The 22,490-nt window shown below is 40.9% G+C and overlaps 1 protein-coding gene across 3 annotated transcripts; it reads right to left on the bottom strand.

Annotated features, from left to right (window-relative positions):
• Positions 1-34: 34 nt before the first annotated feature.
• On the bottom strand, positions 35-21,392 carry TAMM41 (TAM41 mitochondrial translocator assembly and maintenance homolog). 3 transcript variants are annotated; one of them, XM_023935603.2, is made up of 8 exons: positions 21,371-21,392; positions 16,464-16,643; positions 15,069-15,161; positions 12,583-12,733; positions 10,312-10,457; positions 8,061-8,226; positions 5,937-5,999; positions 35-1,279 (listed from the first exon to the last, which is right to left on the bottom strand). In XM_023935603.2, exons 2-8 carry the CDS (start codon positions 16,635-16,637, stop codon positions 1,203-1,205), a joined length of 870 nt encoding a protein of 289 aa, XP_023791371.1. In that variant the 5' UTR covers positions 16,638-16,643; positions 21,371-21,392; the 3' UTR covers positions 35-1,202. The 3 variants fall into 3 exon arrangements, with proteins under 3 accessions (XP_023791371.1, XP_086703001.1, XP_086703002.1); XM_086846875.1 differs by lacking the exon at positions 21,371-21,392 and adding an exon at positions 17,443-17,657; XM_086846876.1 differs by lacking the exon at positions 21,371-21,392 and adding an exon at positions 17,216-17,358.
• Between the last annotated feature and the right edge of the window lie 1,098 nt (positions 21,393-22,490).

Below are 22,490 nucleotides of genomic sequence, written 5' to 3'. Positions count from 1 at the left end.
ATCACATAATACATAAGAAAAAAAACAATCATGCTGCTCAGGAAAGATACATTTTATTTCCGGTTTTTTTTAATCATAAAATTATTTTTATTGTTGACATTCTCACAAATAAAATGAGATCTTGAAGGAAAAATTCCCAAATCAGCAAACCCACCTGAGTCAGTGTGAAAAATATTCTATTTACAAAAGATACTCCAAATTTATTCCAGCAGACATGGATACTGGCAGCAATGCCCATTCTTTCATGGCATGATTAATGTAACAAGTCATGTAAAACTCCAATTTGCTTTAGTTTAGCTAATTTAAAGGGAGTTCAGGTTTCATCTTTGTGGGCAGGGAAAAGAAATAATCAAAGAATAATAATAGAATATAATAATCAAAGAATCGAACAATCTGTGCTTTTGTTCCCAATATTCCAAATTTTCAAGTGTTTTGATGGAATCTTCTGCCAAATAACAAATATTGAATAAGTCTGCCCAAAGAGACCAAGGAATTCTGATTTTCCTTCCAACTCTAGCCCTTGTAACAATGCCCATGAACTGGGTACTTTTCATCTCAGTCTTGTGAGAGGAACACACAATTTCATTATTATTAAATATCCTTATTTATTAATATTATTAAATATCCTTATTAAAGGATCTGACTCCTGCCAAGCTGCTCTTTTCCCTCTCCCACACTGAAAGTCACTGTGGCAAGTTTTTGGTGTTCAAGATGTCAAAAGCAGCATCCTCAGAGGAATTCCAAGGATAAACTTGTCAGGGCAGGAATGTCAAAGGACAGTTTCATACCTACTGAAAACTCAATGGGTTCTCCAGTTCTGTAAACCCCTAAAAGAACTAAATTTGGGATATTGATCATTTTGAAAGAGGCTCTGAGGGTATTTTGGGAAGTAAAGCTACTAACACATGGAAAACGAGTGACTTTGGGTTTGAATCCAGCTGTACAAGCAATCTTTTTTACTTAGGGCTCTTCAAAATATACAGGAAAATTCATTTCAGTATTAACAGAGTATAATTCCTTTGCCCTATTGCCAACAAACCTCCCATTAGAAAAATTCCTATTTCATTAGGAAAATTGGGCATGTAAATCATCAGAACAGACTTCTTAAATACACTGTAATCTTCTCAAGTATGCAAAGTCACATCTGCAAAACATTTAGAGAAAAAGTACCATTTATTTACCCATACACAGTATGTAAAGACTCAAGATGTCTTCTTTAACCCTCCCTTTGTCATCTTATATAATTTCTTCAGACTGTAAGTTACGGATTTCTTTGCCCCTAAAAAAAGAAGAGAAAAAACATCAACATTTAGCAAGGCTGACTCAGCCAGAAGGTGCTTAGTGCATCACAGGAAGGATTTCCCTGGGGGAATGGCAGACTAATCCAGCAGGCAGACATGCAAATAACCTTCCTGTCACAGTCAGAACACAGTAAACAATGCCACCAAAAATACTTCTAATGCTATCAAAGCAGAGCAAATAGAGCAGAACTCTGGTAATACCATGCCATGGCATACAATAGAGTCAGACATCTCAATTTTCAGAGATCCAGCAGCAATTGTTGTCTCCAAGCATTTATGAGTTTTAGATATGAAGGAACTGAGGATGACTCCCAAAATATTTGTAAAATGTATCCTTGGAGTTAAATGATTTCTGTAGTTCCAGCAGAGATGAGCCTTGTCTTACAGACCTAGAGTATAAAACCCACAGCATTTTGCTGGGTTTAGTCATGGAGTATTTGTAAATTTAAAACCAAAACACTGTTAGTCTTGGCATTTCTTTGGGGTTCTGAGACCCCAGCCAGTGCAGCTACTTGCTGTTCCTTTTTTGTTTAAAAAAATCACCCCAAACCAAACAAATAAAAACCCCAACATAACACTCAGAGTGACTGCTCACATTACAGCAGTCTAATCCCACCCTTACAAATTCAGAACTGAAAAGGCAACTTTCCAGTGCTGCACAAAAAGCTCTCATTTTGACATGTGCACTGATTAAAGGTGTAGTAATATTTACTACAATCTTTCCTGTGTTTATTTAACTGAACACTTGACATGACTGACTAAAAATACACAAGGAATTTAGCCAAAAGTCACACAATATCACAGCCCAGAACACAAGGAAAGATTTGCAACAAACAAAGAACCTCAACCCAAGTTTAGCCATGTGTTGCACTGGATTTCTTTTTTTTTTTGTTGTTGTTGGGAGGGGAGAAGTGGGATGGGAATAATAATATTTGATTTGGAAAGACCTCAAAAAAAATGAAGAAAGGAAAGTAAAAGAAAGAAAACAATTAAAGATATAATATTTTAAGTGATAGATGCATTCAAAGTTGAGTTGCAAGAACTCAAATGAGTAGGAAAAGTGCACACTCTTATTTCTGAAGAAATGAGGCAGAGTAAGAAGCCTCTGATAACAAATAGACTACAGAGAATCACTTCTGTTCTGAGTCAGTTCTGCACTTCACATGTCTCCAACTGCAATTTAAATAAACTCAACTTCACCTTTTGTAGGAAAAACATCCATACATGCATTTTGAACTGACAAACTCCCATATGGAGGCTCCAGATTTTCCATATTTACTAGGTTTTTGCAAAATCAAGCACACTACTGAAGTCATGACAGGCTTTTCTTTGCAGCATCTCAAATAACAAGAAAATAACCACGTAAATCCTGAAGTGCCTGACAAATCTGCATGGGAATTGCACACAGAGCAACAATTCTTGCAGCAGCACAAAGCCAGGCTGAGCTCTGGCACAGCACAAATGAAAGAAGTTAAAACTGTGTAACTGTGGCTCTGAAAATGCCCAAGCTGCAGGATGCAGCCCCTCTGCTGGAGGAATTGCTGCTCTGCCATTCCAATGAATTCCAGGCGCTTCTGGAAGTGCAGTGCAGCTGCTGCAGGACTGCAGGGAACGGTGCAGGCACTGCAGCCTGCAGGGGAACTGCTCCTATCAGCCTGCCCACCTGCTCTGCCTGTGCAGCAGCTCTCAGCAGATCCTCCTCCTCCTCCCTCTCCATTCCCTGAGCTCCACCAGGCATGGAAGGAGCTGCTGGCCCAGCACAGGTCTGTCCATCCAGCTGTTCCCCTGCAGCAGCGCTCGGGCTGATGAATCCCAGCTGCAGGAAAAGTTAATGGCTGTAATTACAGCTCGCTCGCAGAATCTGAAGCACTTGGACCACATGAAAATGTCTTTCTGCTTCAGCTCTGAATCGGTGACTTGGTGGTTCTACCTCCCCTTTAGATTTTTCCACTCTAGGAGACAGAACTAAGCCCTGGTGCACATGGGATGAGCCCACAGCGTTTCGGTGTAAACACAGCTCGTGTCTGCTTTCACTTAACAATCCACACCGAGATTTTTGCAAGTGTTGGTGCTCTAAGACAGCAGATTTGGCTGGGAGTCCCCAAAAGCTTCTTCTAGGTTTGCCTGGCTGCAGTGTGATGGATTCCCTTTTGATGCATGCACTGCTGGACAGCTGTCATGTGGAGCAAATAATTATATATTTGTAGTGTGGCATGCACATTTACAGATATTTACAGTGGAGCCAGCAGTTATCTGCTCAGGCAGCTGATGAAGAGAGCAGTTATCACAAAACCAGACTATTTTATATGTAAACATGCTCCTTTAAAAAAAAAAAAAAAGCCTTGAAAACAAATGCTATTCTGAACATTTGTGCTAACTTAAAAGTATCTTGGACAAATGCTTCAACTGATGATTTAATCTGTAAGATTGTATTTATAGAAAAATGTTCAAGGCTTGCAGCATTCCTTGAGTAAAACATAAAGAAGAAAGAAGCTGAAGAAGTATCAACATCTCCTTCAGAGGAGCTAAATATAAGAGTTGCAGAGTGAGTTCCCAAAGCCCAGGCAGGCTCTGGCTGTGTGGGAAAACAAATCAAACCCTGGTGCCATCTCTAATGGGAAACAGAGAGGCAGCCTCACCATAGCCTCGAAGAAATACACAGGCACATTTTCAAAAACTAAACAGGGCATTTAACAACAAACAAAAACACAGAGCTGGAGCTCCACTTGAAAACCACATTGGCAGAGAAAGATGAGAAAAGTTCTTTTAAATGGGTTGAAATTCCTTCTTGTGCTTCTTGCCAGTAATGTTATACCCAGCCTGGCATCTCAGCACAGCTATTGCTGATTTACCACTGCATTTAGAAATGCTGGATATTGCACTGCCATGCTGTGCACCAGAGCAGGAGTCACACCTTTGCTGGTGTTCTTAAGATAAAATAATCAGCTAAAGAAAACAGACTGTGTCCCCTAGAACACTTTAAAAAGAGTGATGGCCAGCTAATGAAAACTTTCTTTTGCAAGCAAAGTATTTGTACAGTTGTTAGGAACAGCAATAAGAAGTCAGAACTTAATAGAGCCACAGATTTCATGATTCTCCTTCATAACTGTTTTATTTTAAGCTACTATTCCTGACATAAGCACTGCAGAAGGCCAGAGCTTTATATTTTTCCTAAAGTCTCTACTAGAAAGTGTGAAAATAGGTCTTAGGGGAACAGAATATTAGACAAGATTTGGAAAAAGAATAAAGAAAGAAATGCAGCATCCTTAGGGACTGAATGTAAAGCTCCACACTTTCCTGTAAAACACATTCCTTGCCTGAGTCAAGCAAATATTTCCATGCAGGAGCCACATTCCAGCTTTCTCTGTGTAAATTCTGTTTCCTATGAACATGGAGAGCCCCAAGAGCTGGCACAGCCAGGAATGCTGCCCCAGTGATGCATTCTAAATTAAGAAACCACAACTGGGAGAAAATCTTCATTAGAAGATACTGAAAGATTTAATATAAACTCAATCATAAATGTTTGGAGACAAATATTAAAAATAAAAAAGGGCAAAAGGTTTTTGCTAATTAACTCTAAAGCCATGGACACTCATCCCTCCTCAGTTCCAGGGCAGATCACACAAACCTCACACCTCAAAAATACTGAGGAGACATCCCTGAGCAGTTAAATCTCACTCCTGAATTCTGTCACTAATGGTTTTGACCAGATTCTGGCAGAAAAGTATAAATACATTTAAAAAAACCACCAAAACGCAAAAAAAACTTAAATCGTGCAAAAAGTAAGAAAAATCCATTCCCCCAAGCCTCCTTGCTCAAATTTGGCTTGTGCTGGAGGCAAAGGACCAAAATTGCTTTCCTCTACCTAAAATAAAATCACAAAAATATGTTTTCACCACTAAAACCACAATTAGAAAATAGTTTTTAAATACAACTCTATACAATTGATTAGAAGGAAACTCCAGTTTGTTTTAAAGGGAAAAAATCCACCATAAATAAAGCAAAAAGCAGTTAAAACCAAGGGAAATAGAGACATTTCACAGATAACTGATTTCAGGTGTACAAAGCAGAAACCACGATAAAAATTACAAGTGTTACTCAAAGATACATTAGGACCCCCCAAAGTGCCAGTGCCAGGAGAGGCTGCCAGTGATTTACTGCATGACACACAAGAGGGGCTAAGGAGCCCCAGAGGTGATTTTCTGTCCATCAGGACAGGGAGGAAGAGAGCACAAAAAATCACAGCTTAACTATTTCTGTTCTACTCCTGCACTTAACCAGCTCTGCCCTACAGGGCACTCAGGATAACTTAAAATTCAACAGGAATAACACTGTTTTTAACCTCTCCCAATTATTTTGCTCCACAAAATCTCTGCATGGATCCAGAAACAGAGAAAATGAAAGCTGATGCTGTTGTTTGGTTTGTTTAGGAGTTACACAGACTCCAGTTCCTTTCATCATTTGATAATTTTGCAATAAAGCTTTAAATGTTGCTTTTATTTTCCAGGGAATTCTGATGAAACACACAAAAAGTTTATTCTTCCAACTCCTGTAACAAGACAATCTTGGGGCCCTGTCATTTTTCCTGTGTGAAATCAGAAGGCCCATGTTGTCAGAAATCACACACATTCTTACCAGCTGTCAGGATGGTTTTAGCACTCTGCACCACGCTGGAGGATCTCACAATTCCTGAAATGCCTGCAGAGGGAAAAGCACACAGATGTTACCCATCTCAGCACTTGTGTGTGGATTTTTTTCCCCCCCCTCCACCATGCACAAGTTAAATATTGTTCCAGCTATCCAATTGAGCTAGCCTGAAAGTAAAATGTACACTGAGAAAATTTGGGTTTGCTCTGCTTTTTCATACTAATTAAAAATATTCTCTAAACTATTTTAATTTATTTTATATATATCATATGTAAAAAAAAAAATACAACCCTAATCAGTATTAAAACAGACAACAAGCAATAGGAATTGATCAGATCCATTTATTTAGTGTTCCCATTAGTTCTCTAAGAACTAAGAACTAAGATGATTAACCACAAAGGATTCAGAGTTGTTTCATCTAAGTGCTGGTAAATTCACGTTCTAGAGCAGAACAAATGATACACCCTGTTTACTCCAACATGAAACTGGGATTTGCCACCTCTCTGATCAAGCAGAGACACCTCCATAGTGCAGTTCTTCCCTGGCTTTTCTAAATTGCAGCTTTTGGAGATAAGGCTTGCCTACCACTTTGCACTGTGGCACATTCAGTTCTCATTGTCCAGGGATTCTTATTGAACAGTTTAAAAAAAAATCTTAATTTTTTTTCAGAACTATTGAGTTATATCTGTTCTAACACATATAAAAACATACTGGTATGTACAAAACTACTCACATCACTAAATACTTGAAAAAAAAACATAGAACCCCAGCAGTCTCAGAGCTGTTCTTCCAAACTGACACATTCTGCATTGACCCATGGAATATAATTCCAAGTATTTTTAAATCCTGCTTCCATACTGAAGAACAAAGCTTAGCATAATTCATGGATACAATATTCCACTGGAAAATCATTTGAGGGGTAGGAATAGAGAAGGGAAAGGAACAAATGGTGTTGATGTGGCAAAATATCTTGGGACAATGCAATTCAAGTTGAGTAATCAGCTCTGCCTTGTAGGATTCCCAAATGGCTTGGCCTGGCTTTTACCCAGATTAAAGGATTAAGAAAATGCTTTGGCCACAAAAGTGAAAGTCTTGATTTGTTCTCCTAAGAGCTTAAATTGCAGGGCCTGAGAAGATGTGTCCAGTTTGCTGCTGCTCCCTGTGCAGCCCCAGCTGTGCCTACCAGAGCTCCAGAAATACAAGCACAACACAACAAGCTCTGTGTGCAGCTCAAACATTGCAGGCTCTGCTCCCAGATCCAGCTTTTATCCCTTTACTGGTTCAGCCCAGCCCAAGAAAGAAGCTGAACACCTCCATGTCCAGGTGCAGCCCATCCCAAGCTGTCCATGGAGAACTGCAGCACCCAGGAGCTTTATTTCCCCCACAGAAATCAGGCTGAGAGCTCCCTCAGCTCCCTGCTTAGTGCCTCGTGGCTCCCAGGCTTCTTGGGAATTTTTGCTGTGCTCAGAGAGCTTGCAAAATTTGCTACCTGGAACAGAAAATGTGTCAGGTTCTTAAAATGCATAAAGGACCCCAAGCACTAAACTTTTTAATTTTCCTGCCGTGTACCAGAACACTGGTGTCTGCAGCATCAGCTTTAACTTGCTCATATGACATAATCTTGCCTCAGAGCAGTTGTGCTGATGAGAAGCAGCTCAGCCTTTTTCCTCCGAGCTGGAGCTCTCTGCCAGGGCTCACATGTCTGGGCTAACCATGATGACTGTGAAGGGAAATGTCAGCAAGTCAGAAAATGACCTCAGCCTTGCCATCCCTGACTGGGAGGATATAAAACTCAGTGTTTTGATGAAGTTTTGCCTGAAGATGGAAGCACCAGAGTCAGGTGATCTAAGCAGCTACACTATTATTCCTTAAATTCTGCCTCTTTCAGGAGCCAACCCAAAACATATCTTCCTGTATCATTAGGAATGCTATTGATATTATTTCAGATAAGCTATTTGTAATCAAATCCAAACCCAGGTTTTTAGGAATGTATTTCATGATTAATCTCCACCTTTTCCTTTACCCCACCCTTCTGAAATAGGAGAACATACACAACAGATCTGTAAATCTATCATGTCTTAAAGGAGTTTACAGACATTGGTCCAGACCTACCTTGATGAACCACAATTCCACAGTCAGGATCATGGGCAACTTGCAGTAAAATTTCTTCCACGTCTCTGTTCTTTCCAGGAGGGTTTACCAGAGCAGTTATCTTTTGTTGCAGAGTCTTTGGCAAAGCCATAAGCTGTGCAAATTGACCTTCTGGACTTTTATCAATCTGCACGTTATAAAAATAAAACATTAAAAATATTCAGTTATCTTTTTTTTTTTTTTTTTAAGAAGTCAGAAAATTGACCTGTGATAAATATCTCACAGAATATGATCCATTTCACTAGAAAAGGTCCTTGACAATGCTAATAAAAACTTCCCAAGCACAGGGAAATGCAGTATCTCAGTTCTCAACTTGAAGAATTACTCAGTGCAAGGGTTTTTATTCAGGGGAAGACAGGCACGATCTTGCTGTGTCTGCAACTAAGTTTTCATTGAAACTGTATCATTTCTGTTGTATCCAATTTCCTTTGGAAACTTAAGTACAGGACAATAAAAAAAAAGTTCCCCAAAGACCTCTCAGCTGAGTTTCTTCTGCCTGAATATAATCAAACTGCAGACACACACACATTTCAAGTTTAGCTTGAAAACCATTTTCTCTGCTTTAAACTCCAAACCACATCTGGTTTGTATAATTTGAAGAAAACATTCATCCCACATTTTCCAATCTAAATCAGAAATCCAACGAGCCCTTTTTGAATACACTGATACCAACATGCAGGCCTGGACAGATTTCTCCAAAATGTAATGCACGATGGGGCAGAGCTCTCCAAAAGCAGAGGAAAATCTGAAGAGCTCCATTCCTCCCACACAAGGTTTTAGCCACTTCATGGAGACATCAGACAGGAGTCTGGTTGCCCTCTCCACTCCCTTTTGTCAGTGTGGAGAAAATGATCTCCAGATGAGTCAGCCACAACTCCAGAGGCACCGACAGCCAGCAGCTCTGAGCATTGTGTGGGAGGAATCCATGCCTGAACCAAAACTCTGCTGGGCTCTGCCTTCCTTTGGTTCTCAGGGACCTTTGAAGAAGGAATTTTCTCTGTAGCTCTGCATATCCTGGAGAGGGGAGTTCTATTCTGTGTTAACTGCACCCCCAGCAGCACTCAGCCACCTCAGCCTGGCCAATAACTGCCAATAACCACTGCAAGGTGTGAGCAATAAAGTATTAAAGCACTTTGTTGATTAAATGCCCTCATTCTGCTGTTGATTTGAAGCAGTCTTGATGACTGTTATGGGATTGTGGAGAGATTTATTATCCAGCAATAAATTTGCAGTATGCTACCAGGATTTGCTTAAAGGAATTTCTTCCTGAAGGAAGTGTTCCTAATTCTTTCCCAAATTCATTTAAATATTGCTTCCACCAAACTGCTCGCAAGCAATATGAAAACATGGAGACAGCTACAGGATAATACAGATTTCCTTGTATTTTACTCCAAAGTATAGCAGTAAAACTGTTTACTGTACTCAGTAAACATTAAGTTAATTGCAGTTCAATCAATTTCTAACAAAGACACATCCTAAAAGGTGGCATTTGGGAGAGAATTAGCAAGGCTTGAGGATGAAGAGATGCCCATGTCCATGAGACAAGTGGTGCTATTTGTGACTTCACCATCAAGTCTGTATCACACCTGAATATTCACACAGGGACATGCAGACTACAAAAGGAAAAATTGCTACTGACTGTGGCATCTCTCCCCTAACTGCAATGTTACACTGGAAAGATGGAATTCAAGATATTGGTCACTCTGGATTTCCCAAAAAAACAAAAGGAAAAAATCGTTTTGTATGGGTATTAATGCCAGAATTTCACTTGGCTCTAATCAGCTCATCTTCCTAGCTAGAACTTGAGGAGGTTTTTTTGTGAGATGCAGTTTTTGATTGCAGAAAGTTGCACCTCTGAGTTACAGCCTCTTCTCTCTAACACAAACCATCTGTTTATTCCTCACTTCCTAGCCTGCTATTTCCATATGGAAGCCATTAGAACACACGTTTTACAATGATCTGCTCTGATTCCCTTGCTGGGCTCTATTCTGTGCCCATACTCAGAGAAAATGAGCAGTAGTTCCTCCTCCATATGAAAAAACTGGTATTTAAGGCGAGTCTGCTGGTTGCAGAATTAACTAAACAACAGAAACATAACAAACAGCAAGCACAGAGACTCCAGCTGCTCTCCTGGTGCATGGCACAATTCCTGCCTTCTGTCAGTGACAAAGCACTTGCTTGTTTTAAAGCTGTTTAGAAGGAGAACACTTGCCTCGAGCCTTCCCAGATGGTGCTTGTACACCACTTGAGGGCAGTCCTGGAGTATGGTACTGTACAGCTTCTGGAAATGGGCAACGTTGGGCTTCACTATGTTCTGCACTTTGGATTTGTCTTCTCCTATTATCATTCTGAAATCACCTAGGCAGGAAAAGAGAGGGTTAAGCCATTAGGAAAACCCCAAAAACACTGAGAAGGAAAATAAAACAGAAATCAACATAGTACAGAGCTGTCATCTAAAACTCTATTCTCCAATATTATATATGCCAATATAATCCACAATAATCATCTTCTAAGAGTAAAAAAAAAAAACTATTCAAACACCTTTAAGCACAGAAAAAATGTCCTTGAAGGCACATACTGTTATGTGGCCTCCGATAAAACGTCATCAGCCCACATGTCCACATCTTCACTTGCACAACAAAATAATTCCAGCTGTCAAGTAACAGTGACAGTCATTGCAACCTCAGTCTCAGTGGTTACTAAACAAACTGCCCAGTCCTCATACTTTGTATCCACAAGCAAATGAGCTAAACTTTTCCAATCTGAGGTAACAGTTTGCATTGTTTCTGCACTCCAAGGGCAGTACCTGGAGCTCAGCTAATGGAAGTCATGGTAAAATCACTGGATCACTTTTCTTCTTAGTCATGTTAGTACTTTCAAAAAGAAATTCCTTTTAACACCACTGTTACCTTACTGGCCTTTACACTTTAATTTCAGATCCATGACTAAAAATTTTCAAAGAGAATAAATGAAAAGCCAGTCAGTCTGTATAAAAGCATTCCACCACCTCTGCTAGGTACCAGCCTGGCTGCTTGCTGGGTTTCCAGCCAGGAGTTAGATACTCAGTGTAGCTTGTATCAACAACCAAAATTCTGAATCAATTCCTTTTCCCACTTCCCACATTCAGGAGACAAATGTTGTTGAAAGGTGGCAACTTGCTAGCCTTCCTTAGTTTATTTCAGTTTATGCCGAGCCACAAAACAAACACTTCACATATAAATGGTACTGACTCAGTGCTCTCAAAAAATGCAGGAAAAAATAAAGGATAAACATTTTCTAAATTAAAGCATGAACAACACTCTTCAGCAGTCTCCAAGGAGACTGATTAGAGTAACACATAAAATCAATTCTGTCTACTAGTACAGCCTCTGAAAGACTTAACGAAATGGCAGCAAAATAAATATCCACAAGCAGCCTTTTTCTTGTACATTCCCAGCTGGGAGCTGTGTTGCCTCAGCTTTGTTCACACAGCACAGCCAGTCAGCATTTTACTGATTTCTGTTTAATTGCACTGTTTCAAAGAGTATATCAAAAGTAACTTGGTCACTAGTGGCCAGCAAGAATCCAGTGCCAGTGCTGGGCACGTTTCAAGCAGTAAATACCCCTGGCTGGCAATCCCACTGTCAGCACCCTCTTCCTGCTGCTTTAAAACAGGCAACAGTTCAGGAGAGAACTGCTCTGGAGAAGCGAGCTGCAATCTGGACTGCCTTGAGAAGGGTTACATAAAACAGTGACACTCCTCAGTAGAGCCAAGCTGCAGCTTTGACCCCCCTGTGCTTCCTTTAAAAGCCAAATGTGCATTTCTGTATGAGGCAAGGAAATGGTGTGAAAAGTACAGCTCCAACCAAACTCCTTCATAGAGATTGCAGAAAGGATGTCAGCATTCAAAAAGCAATACTGAGTTAAACTGTAACAATTACATCTTATATTGAAGAACAGTTTGCAGTAGTTTCTTCAATATTTTTCCTTACCAATTTCTTAAAAAAAAGAAACTCAACAAACACCAATCAGGAGGGTTAAATGTAAATCAAATAATCATAACCTGGATCTTTGAGTTAACTAAATAAGAGCCTTAAACACAGCACACTCAAAAAGAGATGACAAGGTATGAGTCAGACTATCAGATGACTCAACATTGCACTGAGTGGAAAGAGAAATTTTTTTCCAAAAGGTTTTGAAACATTCCACCAAAATACAATCCATGCAAACAGAAGAGAACCCCCATTATTTCATCATCTCCAATCACTCACACTTAGCTGTTCATAAATCAAGCAGGTATAGGCAGCGTTGCTGATGTGGCTACACCTATTTCCTGTGAATAAGCCCAATTAGTGGAGCTGTTACGTAACCACCATTCAGAGAATTCTCAGTGCACGCAGCAGTGCAGGCCCAAAGTGAGGAGGGAGATGATTTATCACACATGAGACACCAGCTGTGCTCCAGCTCCAGCTCTTCCCAGCCACTTCAGACCCCCCACACTCACCAGAGTAGGAGAGTCCTGCAATCTGCATGTAAAGGTCCTCTTCAGAGAAGCTCTCTGGCAACATGAGGAAGGCTGCTGTCACTGCACTCTTCAGGTTGCTGACAAGAGCAGCTTGCAGCCTGCTGTTCTCATTCTGGGCCAGGATTTTCACCTGGAAAAGCAGAGCCATTGGAAGAAAGACTTCAGGAAAGTGCTTGGAGCTAGAAATGCTATTTATTTTTCATACCGGACTGAGTAAGAAATTAAGATTAGATCTTATTAGCATGGCACAACAAGTATTAGAGTATCCCCACCACATGAAAGGAACATGTTTTTAAGAATTAACACTCTTGTAGAAAAAGCTGTTTTCACACACAGGTTTGGAAGTGCTATATGCACCAGACATTAGCTAATCTCTGAAGAGCTCGTCACCTTTTCATACTCATAAATTTAAGATTAATCAGTAGAAGAAATATGAATGCATCAACAGAAATGCTTCACATGTGATTGTGCAATAAGAAAAAAGACTATACTAAAAGAGAACAGAACACCAGACAGATGTTTTTTTATTCATCTTCATTATTTTTTATTTATTTTTTTAATAGAGGACTCCCCTATCAAATGCTTCAAGTAGTTTCTCAGAGAGGGGTTATCCTAGAAGAAGCAGGGCTTTATTTTTGCACTTTGGATAAGCAGAATGTGAACTCCAAGGGATCTTCACTTATCCATGAGGAAGAGATCACCTGAATGCCTCTACCTGCCACAAGAAGTGTTTATTTTTAGGAAACATTGAAACTGTTCAAGACCAACCAGAGAATCCAATCACCTAGGACATGGAAATACACTGGAATAAAGAGCAGATCTTTGGTAAGAACTAAAGATAGGAACACACTGGTAGACTAAAGGAAGGTGGTTTAGGAAATGGATTACTGTGCCCTTCCAGGAACAACTCACCTAGAAATCCCTGCTTGGTGTGCATTTGTCTTTTTCAAGTGCTCTGGTTTAGCAATACTGCCTTGCTTATAAAAGACAGCTTTTTAATATTTGTCTACTCTACAACACCTTAAAATTCAAACCCACTGGCCATTGTGAACAGAGGTACTCCCCTTGATTTTTCTCAAATCTCATCAAGCAATTCACTTAGATGTGCATTCCTACCTGGTTGCTACAGGGAAATCTAAGGAAAGTCAGAAGAGAAAAATCTGTGGCACCCCAAGCAGTCACACAGGTGACTGCAATACCTTAGGATTGCCATGGAAACATCAGCAAGTGATGGACTTGTCAAGGACACCACAGAGCCTTTTAAAACATGAAACTCAGCAGAGATGCTATTCCTCCTCATGGAAGACACCAGCCTTGCTTTGGAGAAGCAAAATGAATAACCTCCTCCTTTTCTAAAAAATCCCCCCAATACAAAGGATTTTTTCAAAAGAAAATAATACACCAGGCTTCAAAATCTGAATGCCTGAAACACTGATAGCATTTATGGACAAATTTTCAATGGTTCAGAGAGCTACAAATTTCCCAGGAAGTCAGACTGCAATGGTTATTACCCTGGTAAAACATGACTGTTGATTCTTGGGGTAAATCTGACAGAGCACCACAGTTAAGGAAGCCTTTTTTCACAGTACAGAGAATTTATATTCACTGTAGCATGTCACAAATCAAAGCAGCAGCAAATACAGTTACACTGAAAACAGCTATTCACTATTCACTGCTGATGTGACATCCCGAATTCTCCCTTCATTTATCTTTCTCAATGGATTCCGTTTCATTCTTTACAAAGATAACAGCTGCTCTAACCTGGATCATGCTGTAATACATCTCTGGAGATAAAGCCAGTAGTCTGAGACAATTTATTCAAACTTACACTCCCAAGTTTTTTAGCTAAAAGCATAATTAACTTCTGTTCCAAGACCCAAAGTGATTTCCCCTCTAATTCTCCCCTCCCCTCATAACAATTTTTCCCTTAGCACTGCTGCCATCTGCTGAAAGTACATCGAGGCAGGCAGAAGAGGGAAAGCAAAGATTATTTTTTATCATCCAAATAAGGAGGAGAAAAATCCAACATGCAGAACCCATGGTTCATTCAATTATGAGCCAGACAGTAACTGCACAGCAAAGCTGCTTTCATCTTTAAAGACTTCCATTCTTTATCTGTGTTAAGTTTTGGCCACCCCTGTAATCTGTTCTAAAAGGCAAATAATACATTTGACATTAAAGGGACTTGGCATTAATATAGTCCAGTTATTCAAGATTTCCTACAGGCAGAAAACTGTTATTAATATCCTCACCTTTAGGGGCTGTTTTTCTACAGAACATCATTAAGAACTACATTTCACCTCCTCTCTGAGAGATTATCCCTCTGGGGCTACACCCCTAAATCAGGACAGATTATTTGTGCAGTACTGCTGCACAGATCCCTAACAGGTAAAGTTCAAATTCCAGCTGATTATTTTCCAGCCCTGGAATTTCCTGCATTTCCAGAGAGAAAACTGAGCAGTTACCGGTTTTTGTAGGCGCCCAGCCGCATAGAGAGTTTTCCAGTGAAACAAATCCTCAATCAGGGCATCAGTGCTAATTACTCCATATTTTATCATCTGGAAAAAAAAAAACAAAGCAAAATAAATGCTTTTGAAAAAGCAATTATACCTGCATTGTTTTCCCTACGTGGAACTTACTACTTCCCATAACTGTCCTTAATTCTAAGGCACACATAGCTCCAATAAAAAACTGGAAAACATTTTTATGTTTTAATTAACTTAAGAGGTAAAAGAAAAATTTCCTATTCACATTCAAATTTCTGCAGGGAGAAAATGGAACACATTAAATGAAGATCCTTTCTAGAATCAAAGTTGCAATAAAGTCAGCAGCCAAATATTACAATAGCTGGAATAATCCACATTATCCTTTATGATATTAAAAAAACTCAAGCAGTAGTTTGTCATAGACCCAAATTAAAACCTCCAGACATTTATGTATCCTGTTACTAGGAGGTGGGGTGTGTAACAGGGAGTTTTTTCTTTTGCTCTTTGATGTTAGGAAAAAACCCCAGTGATTTTGCAGCTTATTTTACGTAACTGGAAAAAACACGGGACTTTCCACAGTTTGTTACCAATCTGCACTACCTGAATTTCCAAAGATTATCACCACAACAAGGCAGCCAGCTCCAAAATTTCTGGATAACAAAGGACCACAGCCTGTGATATGACTGAGTCATTAGAACGTGGGACCAGGCCATAAAGAGCCAAGAACACAATGTCATGGCAAATACCACTGATCCTTCAAATGAAATCCCAAATCTCTTTTGACACCAAATAAGGTTTAAACCTCAAAATTTTGTACAGGGACAAGAACAGCAAGACTGAGTGATTCCCTCACCCCCTCCCTACCAAACACAGAGGTGCAGGAACAGGATTTGCTGGACAAGAACCACTCTCCAGAATTATTAGTTACACCCAAGCCTCACAGGTCAGGATGTGAGACACCAAACAACACAAATGTCAATTCCAACTTGCTGTTGTTATTTGCACTTCATATCAAACAGCTCGCTTTGCTGTTACTACATGGTCAACTGCTGAAATGAAGCACCACCAGAGCTTTACCACCACCTTTCTGACAGACAAAAAGCAGTAAGGAATATAAATCCAATCCCTGAAATGCTTCAGCTGTAACTACAACACTGCTCACACTTTTAAGGTGCAAGACCAGCTGCTCTGTTTGTTTTTTAATTAAAATGCTGTTAGCAAAGCAGTTTGAGACATAAATATTGAAGATAGCACAAGTTAATCTACAATTACAATCTGCAGTATTTGCTTCCTGAAAACTGCTTTAAGCTAATCATTTTAATACTTCACAGACATAAATATTTGACATAATTCACTCAGACTTCTTGTACTTACCCTGCCATTGCATGGCACTAAGGTGTTGTAGTAAATTCCAGCTCCATATCTCTGTATGTTACTTATCTTTTTGGGCCCAAAAAATTTAAGGAAGGAATAATGACTCCTGTTCTTTAACAAGTTCATCATATGCCAGGTCACAGCATCATCAACAGCAAACACAAAGTCCAGCATATTTGTCTGAGGATAACAAGAGGAGTGGCAGGGTTTAAATGTTATCGTAATAAATTCAGATATACACAGCATCAAACTTCCAGCCAAATATTTTTCATGAATAAAAAAAATAAAAATAAAACCCAAACGACAAGTATTAATGTCAGATATAGTTTAAAGATTCCAGTGAAGTTATATGTTTATTGTCAAGTATATCAGAGAGTCCAAAATTTTCCTGTCCTGGTCATGACCAAACTTCAACCCTGCAAAACAGGGCAGCAAGTGTGAGATCTCCAGCACCCTAATTGAGGAATTAGGAACAGTTTACAGTGCTAAAGAGCAGCACTTTTTGCCCGTGAATGGAGGAATGTGGGCAGATAAAGGCACCACCCCAGAGCTGGCAGCAAGGAACTGCATTTCTAGGATATTCCTTTGCAGTGTATTTCTTCGCTTTTGTCAACAAAACCCAAAAAACAAGCATTATCTCCTAGCTGTTGGCCCTCAGTAGATAAGGAAGTCCCCCAGACTGCCATTTCACTGCGGCAATGTATTTTAAATTTCCCTCATACGGTGCGCAGCAGCTGGACAAGCTGTAATACCTCTCTTTTAAAGCAGTGCTAAATAACGTGACACACAAGCGATCCACACTGGGCTCAAAGGGACCCCGAGACCCCACAGTGACAACCCCACTGCCGGGACCGCCCCCGGCAGTCCCTGGGCACGGAGCGGGCACCGCCCCGCCGCCACTCCCCCGGGGATTCGGGATCTCGGCCGGTCACACGCCGCGGGGCCCGGTACCCGCAGCGCCACGGGCCCGAGCGCTCACCTCGCCGTGCTCGGCCGAGGCCCCCGCCTGCCGGAACACCCCGGAGCCGTAGGCGAAGGCCAGGCTGAGCTCCTGGGGGAAGTGCGCCAGGACCCGGCGGAACTTCACGGCCGAGCTGGAGAGCACGGGCAGCGCCATGGCCCCGGCCCGGCCCGGCCCGCCCGGCGCTCCCGCCCTGCGGCGGCAGGAGAGGCCGCGGCGGGGGAGCGGCGGCGCCGCCGTGCGCCCCCTGCAGCCCGGCGTGGGCATGGCGGGCTGGCCGCTGCACCGGGGGCTGGGCTGGCCGCGGGGCGCTGACACGGACCGGCTCCGAGTCCCCTCGGTGCTCAGGGTCCCCTCGGTGCCCAGGGTCCTCTCAGTGCCCAGGGTTCTCTCAGTGTGCTCAGGGTCCTCTCGGTGCCCAGGGTTCTCTCAGTGTGCTCAGGGTCCTCTCAGTGTGCTCAGGGTCCCCTCAGTGCCCAGGGTCCTCTCGGTGCCCAGGGTTCTCTCAGTGTGCTCAGGGTCCTCTCAGTGTGCTCAGAGTCCCCTCGGTGCTCAACGTCCCCTCAGTGCCCCACTCAGGATCCTCCAGTGTCCCCTCATGATCCCTCCATGCTTCTCCGAGGGTCCCCTGAGTGCTACTCTCAGGGTCCCCTCACTGCCCCCTCGCTGTCAGCTCAGGGTCCCCTCAGGGTCCTCTCAGGGTCCCCTCACTGCCCCCTCGCTGTCAGCTCAGGGTCCCCTCACGGTCCCCTCACTGTCCCCTCACTGCCCCCTCACTGTCAGCTCAGGGTCCCCTCAGGGTCCCCTCAGGGTCCCCTCACTGCCCCCTCAGGGTCTCCTCAGCGTCCCCCCGAGCTGTGCTGTCCCACCAAACCAAGCACAGGTAGGTGATGTTCAGCATGTGGGCCTAACATTTAGTTTTCCACCCCCATTGCTGCTTCATCTTCATTTTTTTAGGTCATCACAATTCTGTGCCCCTTCTTTGATTGTTTTTCCTCCTTTTTTTTTTTTTTTATTTTTTAAATTCATATTTTATCCTGTTCTGAGGCTTTCCTCAGGACTTGTTGCCGGCGTTACAGTTCTTCACACATCCCCCAGGGAACACAAACACAAACCCACGGCGTTTAATCATCGTGGTTCTGCTCAGGGCTGTCTCACGCTCTCCTCGTGCTGAGCCTGGCTTGGTTTGAATGTTCAAGTCCTACATAATAAACCTGTCTGAGCTCCGTGGAAGCGCTAAATGTATAAATGTGCCTCATGAAATTGAAGCGTGCCTTGTTCCCTCATGATTTTACACTTGCCTGCATCTGGTACCCAAAAAATCACATTTTATCTTCCTATGGTTTATGGCTTTCAAAATTCCCTGCCTGAGGTCTGAGGAAAGGCCAGCAGACAGAGATAAATTTATGCTCTCACTAAATTCCAAACACAATAAGATCTTTAGACATCACTGGGCTCATAACATCTGCTGAAAACAAATGTGGAATGTTCTGTTACTTTGTTACACCCAAGAATAATATACACAGCTAAGTCACCATCTATACAATTATTATTCTGAAGATAGATAAATGGGCATTGGGAATTTTGGGAGAGAGCACCTGAAGCAAGAGAACAATCTTGTATTGGCAAACAATGTAAAGCTTTAACCACGTGAGGCAGGTTCCACCATGAAACTGCACCAGACCTCTACTTTTCTGAGCTTTTCTTCATCAAATGGTGCAGCCAGAGAGACCTTTCTGAATATTCACTTTTAGAGGAGAAACCATAGCATGCTAAGAGGAATGTGTTTACATTAGAAACAATCACATCATAACTAATGAATTTTTATTACTCTGAATAATAAGATCCCAAAGGTCCAATTATGGCTGGGGTATGGAGACTTTTGTTCTCCCTTAGGATTCTGGTTCAGTGCCCAGTAATGTCTCTGAACTGATTTAACTACTCATAACTCAGATCATGGACCTTGTTCTTTCCTTAGTAAAAGTATTTTAGTTATTAAAGGTATTAATAACGCATTGATATTAAATGCTACATCAATATATATTAACTATAATTAATAATTATTATTTAAATAATTCATGGCACACAATATAAATATTTTATAAATATAAATATTTATAAAAATATAACCAAAAATATGAATATAAATATAAATATAAATATAAATATAAATATAAATATAAATAATAGCAGATTTGTTGAGCTTACATTTTAAGTTTTTTTCCCGCTGCTTAAGTTAGCCAAAGATTTTTTCATTACTTTTGAAAGAACAATCTAGCTCTACAGAACAATTTATGGACGTACACAAAGAAATATTTTGGTGATATGAGTAACTGGTATTGCTTGGCTGGTTCTTTTTGTCATTAATTAGAAAACTTAATGCAAAAGTTTTCAAATATCTATACTGATTTACTGATCAAATTAGTTTTCTAAATTCTATTAACTTTCTTTGCTTTTCTATTTTTATTAAACCAAAATAGAAGCTGAAGGCCTTTATATATATATATATATATGTAATATATATATATATTGTAATATATATTGTAATGGATGGTATGGAACTAGAATACACTTATTCTAATAAATAAGTAAAAAAGGAGTTGTTTATTTGAAAATTAACAGGCAGGTAACCTTTCAGAAGGAAGTTGTACTGTTGGCTGACATTAAAAATTAAGGTAACCAAGCAAACTTTTGAGAGGGTATGATATCTGGGGCATTTTTCCTTGGATATTTGTATATTAAAGAAAATTTGGCAAAGGGGTTGCTCAAATATTGCAGAATAGTCCATCTCCACCTCTGCCTTGCCAGATCAAATTCTCTCCTTGAGGCTTCCAAGGTGGATTTTGTTCAAAAAACTTAAAGGCCATGTTTTTCTACTTCCCTGCAACTTGTTCTTTGCTATTCTTCCTTAGCTGACTTTTATTTATTTTAAGCTAAATCTAAAGTTTGTTTCCTGCATCTACTGCTGACTTTTAAATTGTTTTTTTGTTTCCAGCAGTACAGGCAGTGTCAAGCCTAATTGTCATCTGGGATAAAACTCAGAGCTCATCTGAAAGTTTATGTAAAGCTGTATTATGTCTCATACTGATCCTGAACTTGGCCTCTAGTCTGTTTTTCAGTGGAAGTTTTGCTTTGCTAACTTTGGTAAGAAAGCCTGCAAACACCAGAAGGTCTTCAGTTTGATTTTCACTCTCAGCCAGCACTGCTGATGAAGGGAGCAGTTTTCTTCTACCCGCTCGTATCAGTGTAGGTGTTTGCGTGGCTGCAGATCAGAACAGATTGGGGAATTGATGTGGGTTCAAACCAACTGTTTGGGGTTGTTGGGGCTTTTTAAACCAGTCTAGTTTTAACCAGGTCACTGGTGTGCTTCACCACACATGTTTGTGTTGGTATAAGCAGGAGAGATGAGAAGATCTCTTCCTCTGTTGACAGTGCTGGTTCAAAAGAGAAAAGTACTTGTTTGGGGGTTTTTGAAAAGAGTTTTCACACTTAAAATCTTGGCTGTGTTTGAGTCCATGCATTAAAGTTGTGTAAGGAAGAGAACAACATTCTGCATGCTGCACAGTCTTTTGCTCTTATTCATTCCTTTCCAGCCAAGTAATGATATTATAGTTCTAATACTACAGAGAGCGTGATGGGAGTGTGACCTTTAGCCTTCATTTCATTTTTTGGCAGTAATATTCACACTTTGAATAGCTCCCACATAAATGCATGTGTAGGTTTTTTTCTGCCTTGCCACCCCTGTGCTCTCCAGCTCCTTAGAGTGAAGGAGTCTCACGGAGGTTGACACTATTTGGTGATTGAATTCCAAGAGATATTTGCAGCTCACTGTATCTATTGCACAGCAGAAAATTCTAGTTTGGGTCTTCACAGAGTCCCCTTAATAACAGCAACCTCAATTAAAATAATAGCTTCACTATCTTAAAATAGGAATCTGAATACTCACAGTCTATCAGTCCATGAGTTGGTGGAAGTCTGGAGCTGGGCTCTTCTCTGCAGCTTGGGAATGCTGTGCTTTGGGAGGTGCTGAGTACCTCACTTACGGTGGTTTTGCTGCCCCTGAGTCTGCTCAATTGGTTCTTCCTCTGCTTTTGCCTCCGTGGATTCTTCTCCAACAAAACTGACAACTTTGTGCCCTTCACTTTTGCAGTAGTGGGGAATCTGTCCTACTTTCCCATGGCATGTGTCTGTTTGGTGGAGGTGGCAGACTCCTGTGAGTGTAGAGTTGTTGCTTCTTGCCTGTTAACTGTTAAAAAATTCATTTTCATAAAGTAGTGGCAGCATCTGGAATCAGCAACTCATGTTGTTTGTTTGAAATTTCTCTGTGTTTCTGTGATTGCACTATTTGAAATTCTCCATCACTCCATCTTTTATTTATTTAAAGCATGGGTTCTGTTAATTGTTGCTGGTGCAGCTGCACACACATCTGACTCGGATTGCTTTTTTTATATGCTAACAACTAAACACCACCAGGTGTCCTCTGTTTCTGTTCCAGATCTGAATTACCTCCTGGAGATCCTCCTCTGGATTGGAAAATATTAATTTTCAACAAACCCCAGGGGTGAGGGGTGGCACACAACCCTTTTCCTCAGCTTTGAAGAGGCTGTGGTGTGCAGCCACTTGGGAGCGTTAGGGGATTTGCACTCTATGTTACATTTTGGTAGCAGAGCTTTCTGCCTCGCCCCCACAAGCTTATTTGGGACCCTGTGACTCTTCAGTGTCCAAGGGATCATTTTCCAGCAAGGACAGAGAAGTAGCTGGATATTTCCAGTTGTCTCTTCCAGACCTGTTGCTGAAAGCAGCTCAGCCATCACCATGCACAGGCTCATCCTTCTTTTACCAGGAGTTTATTAGCAGGAGCAGTTAGTATCAACCAACAAATGGAGTTTTGCTAGAATAGTAGTCAAGATAACTGAGATAAAAATGAACATAAAAGTTGGTTAAATACTGAAATTTGTGTGTTTTCTTCTTGCCTTGGTCCTGTCTCCTTGCTTGTTCTAGTCAGGAAGGGATTTCTGTGACAGACTGGCAATGTGTGAGAGAACATATTTTTACACAGCAACACA

Source organism: Cyanistes caeruleus, chromosome 11 (genome assembly GCF_971803275.1).
Source record: "Cyanistes caeruleus chromosome 11, bCyaCae1.hap1.1, whole genome shotgun sequence".
NCBI classification, from domain to species: domain Eukaryota; kingdom Metazoa; phylum Chordata; class Aves; order Passeriformes; family Paridae; genus Cyanistes; species Cyanistes caeruleus.
Note: the sequence above shows the minus strand (reverse complement) of the source record. Positions and strands in the feature narration are given on the sequence as shown.

Bases quoted from the DNA above. Each gene is read 5' to 3' on its own strand.
- TAMM41 (XM_086846875.1), bottom strand. From the start codon at position 17,580: ATGGCGCTGCCCGTGCTCTCCAGCTCGGCCGTGAAGTTCCGCCGGGTC. The intron at 16,644-17,442 runs GTGAGCGCTCGG...TGTTATCCTCAG, and splicing joins CCTCGGCCGAGCACGGCGAG to ACAAATATGCTGGACTTTGT. The intron at 12,734-15,068 runs GTAACTGCTCAG...CTGCTTTTCCAG, and splicing joins CTGGGCGCCTACAAAAACCG to GTGAAAATCCTGGCCCAGAA.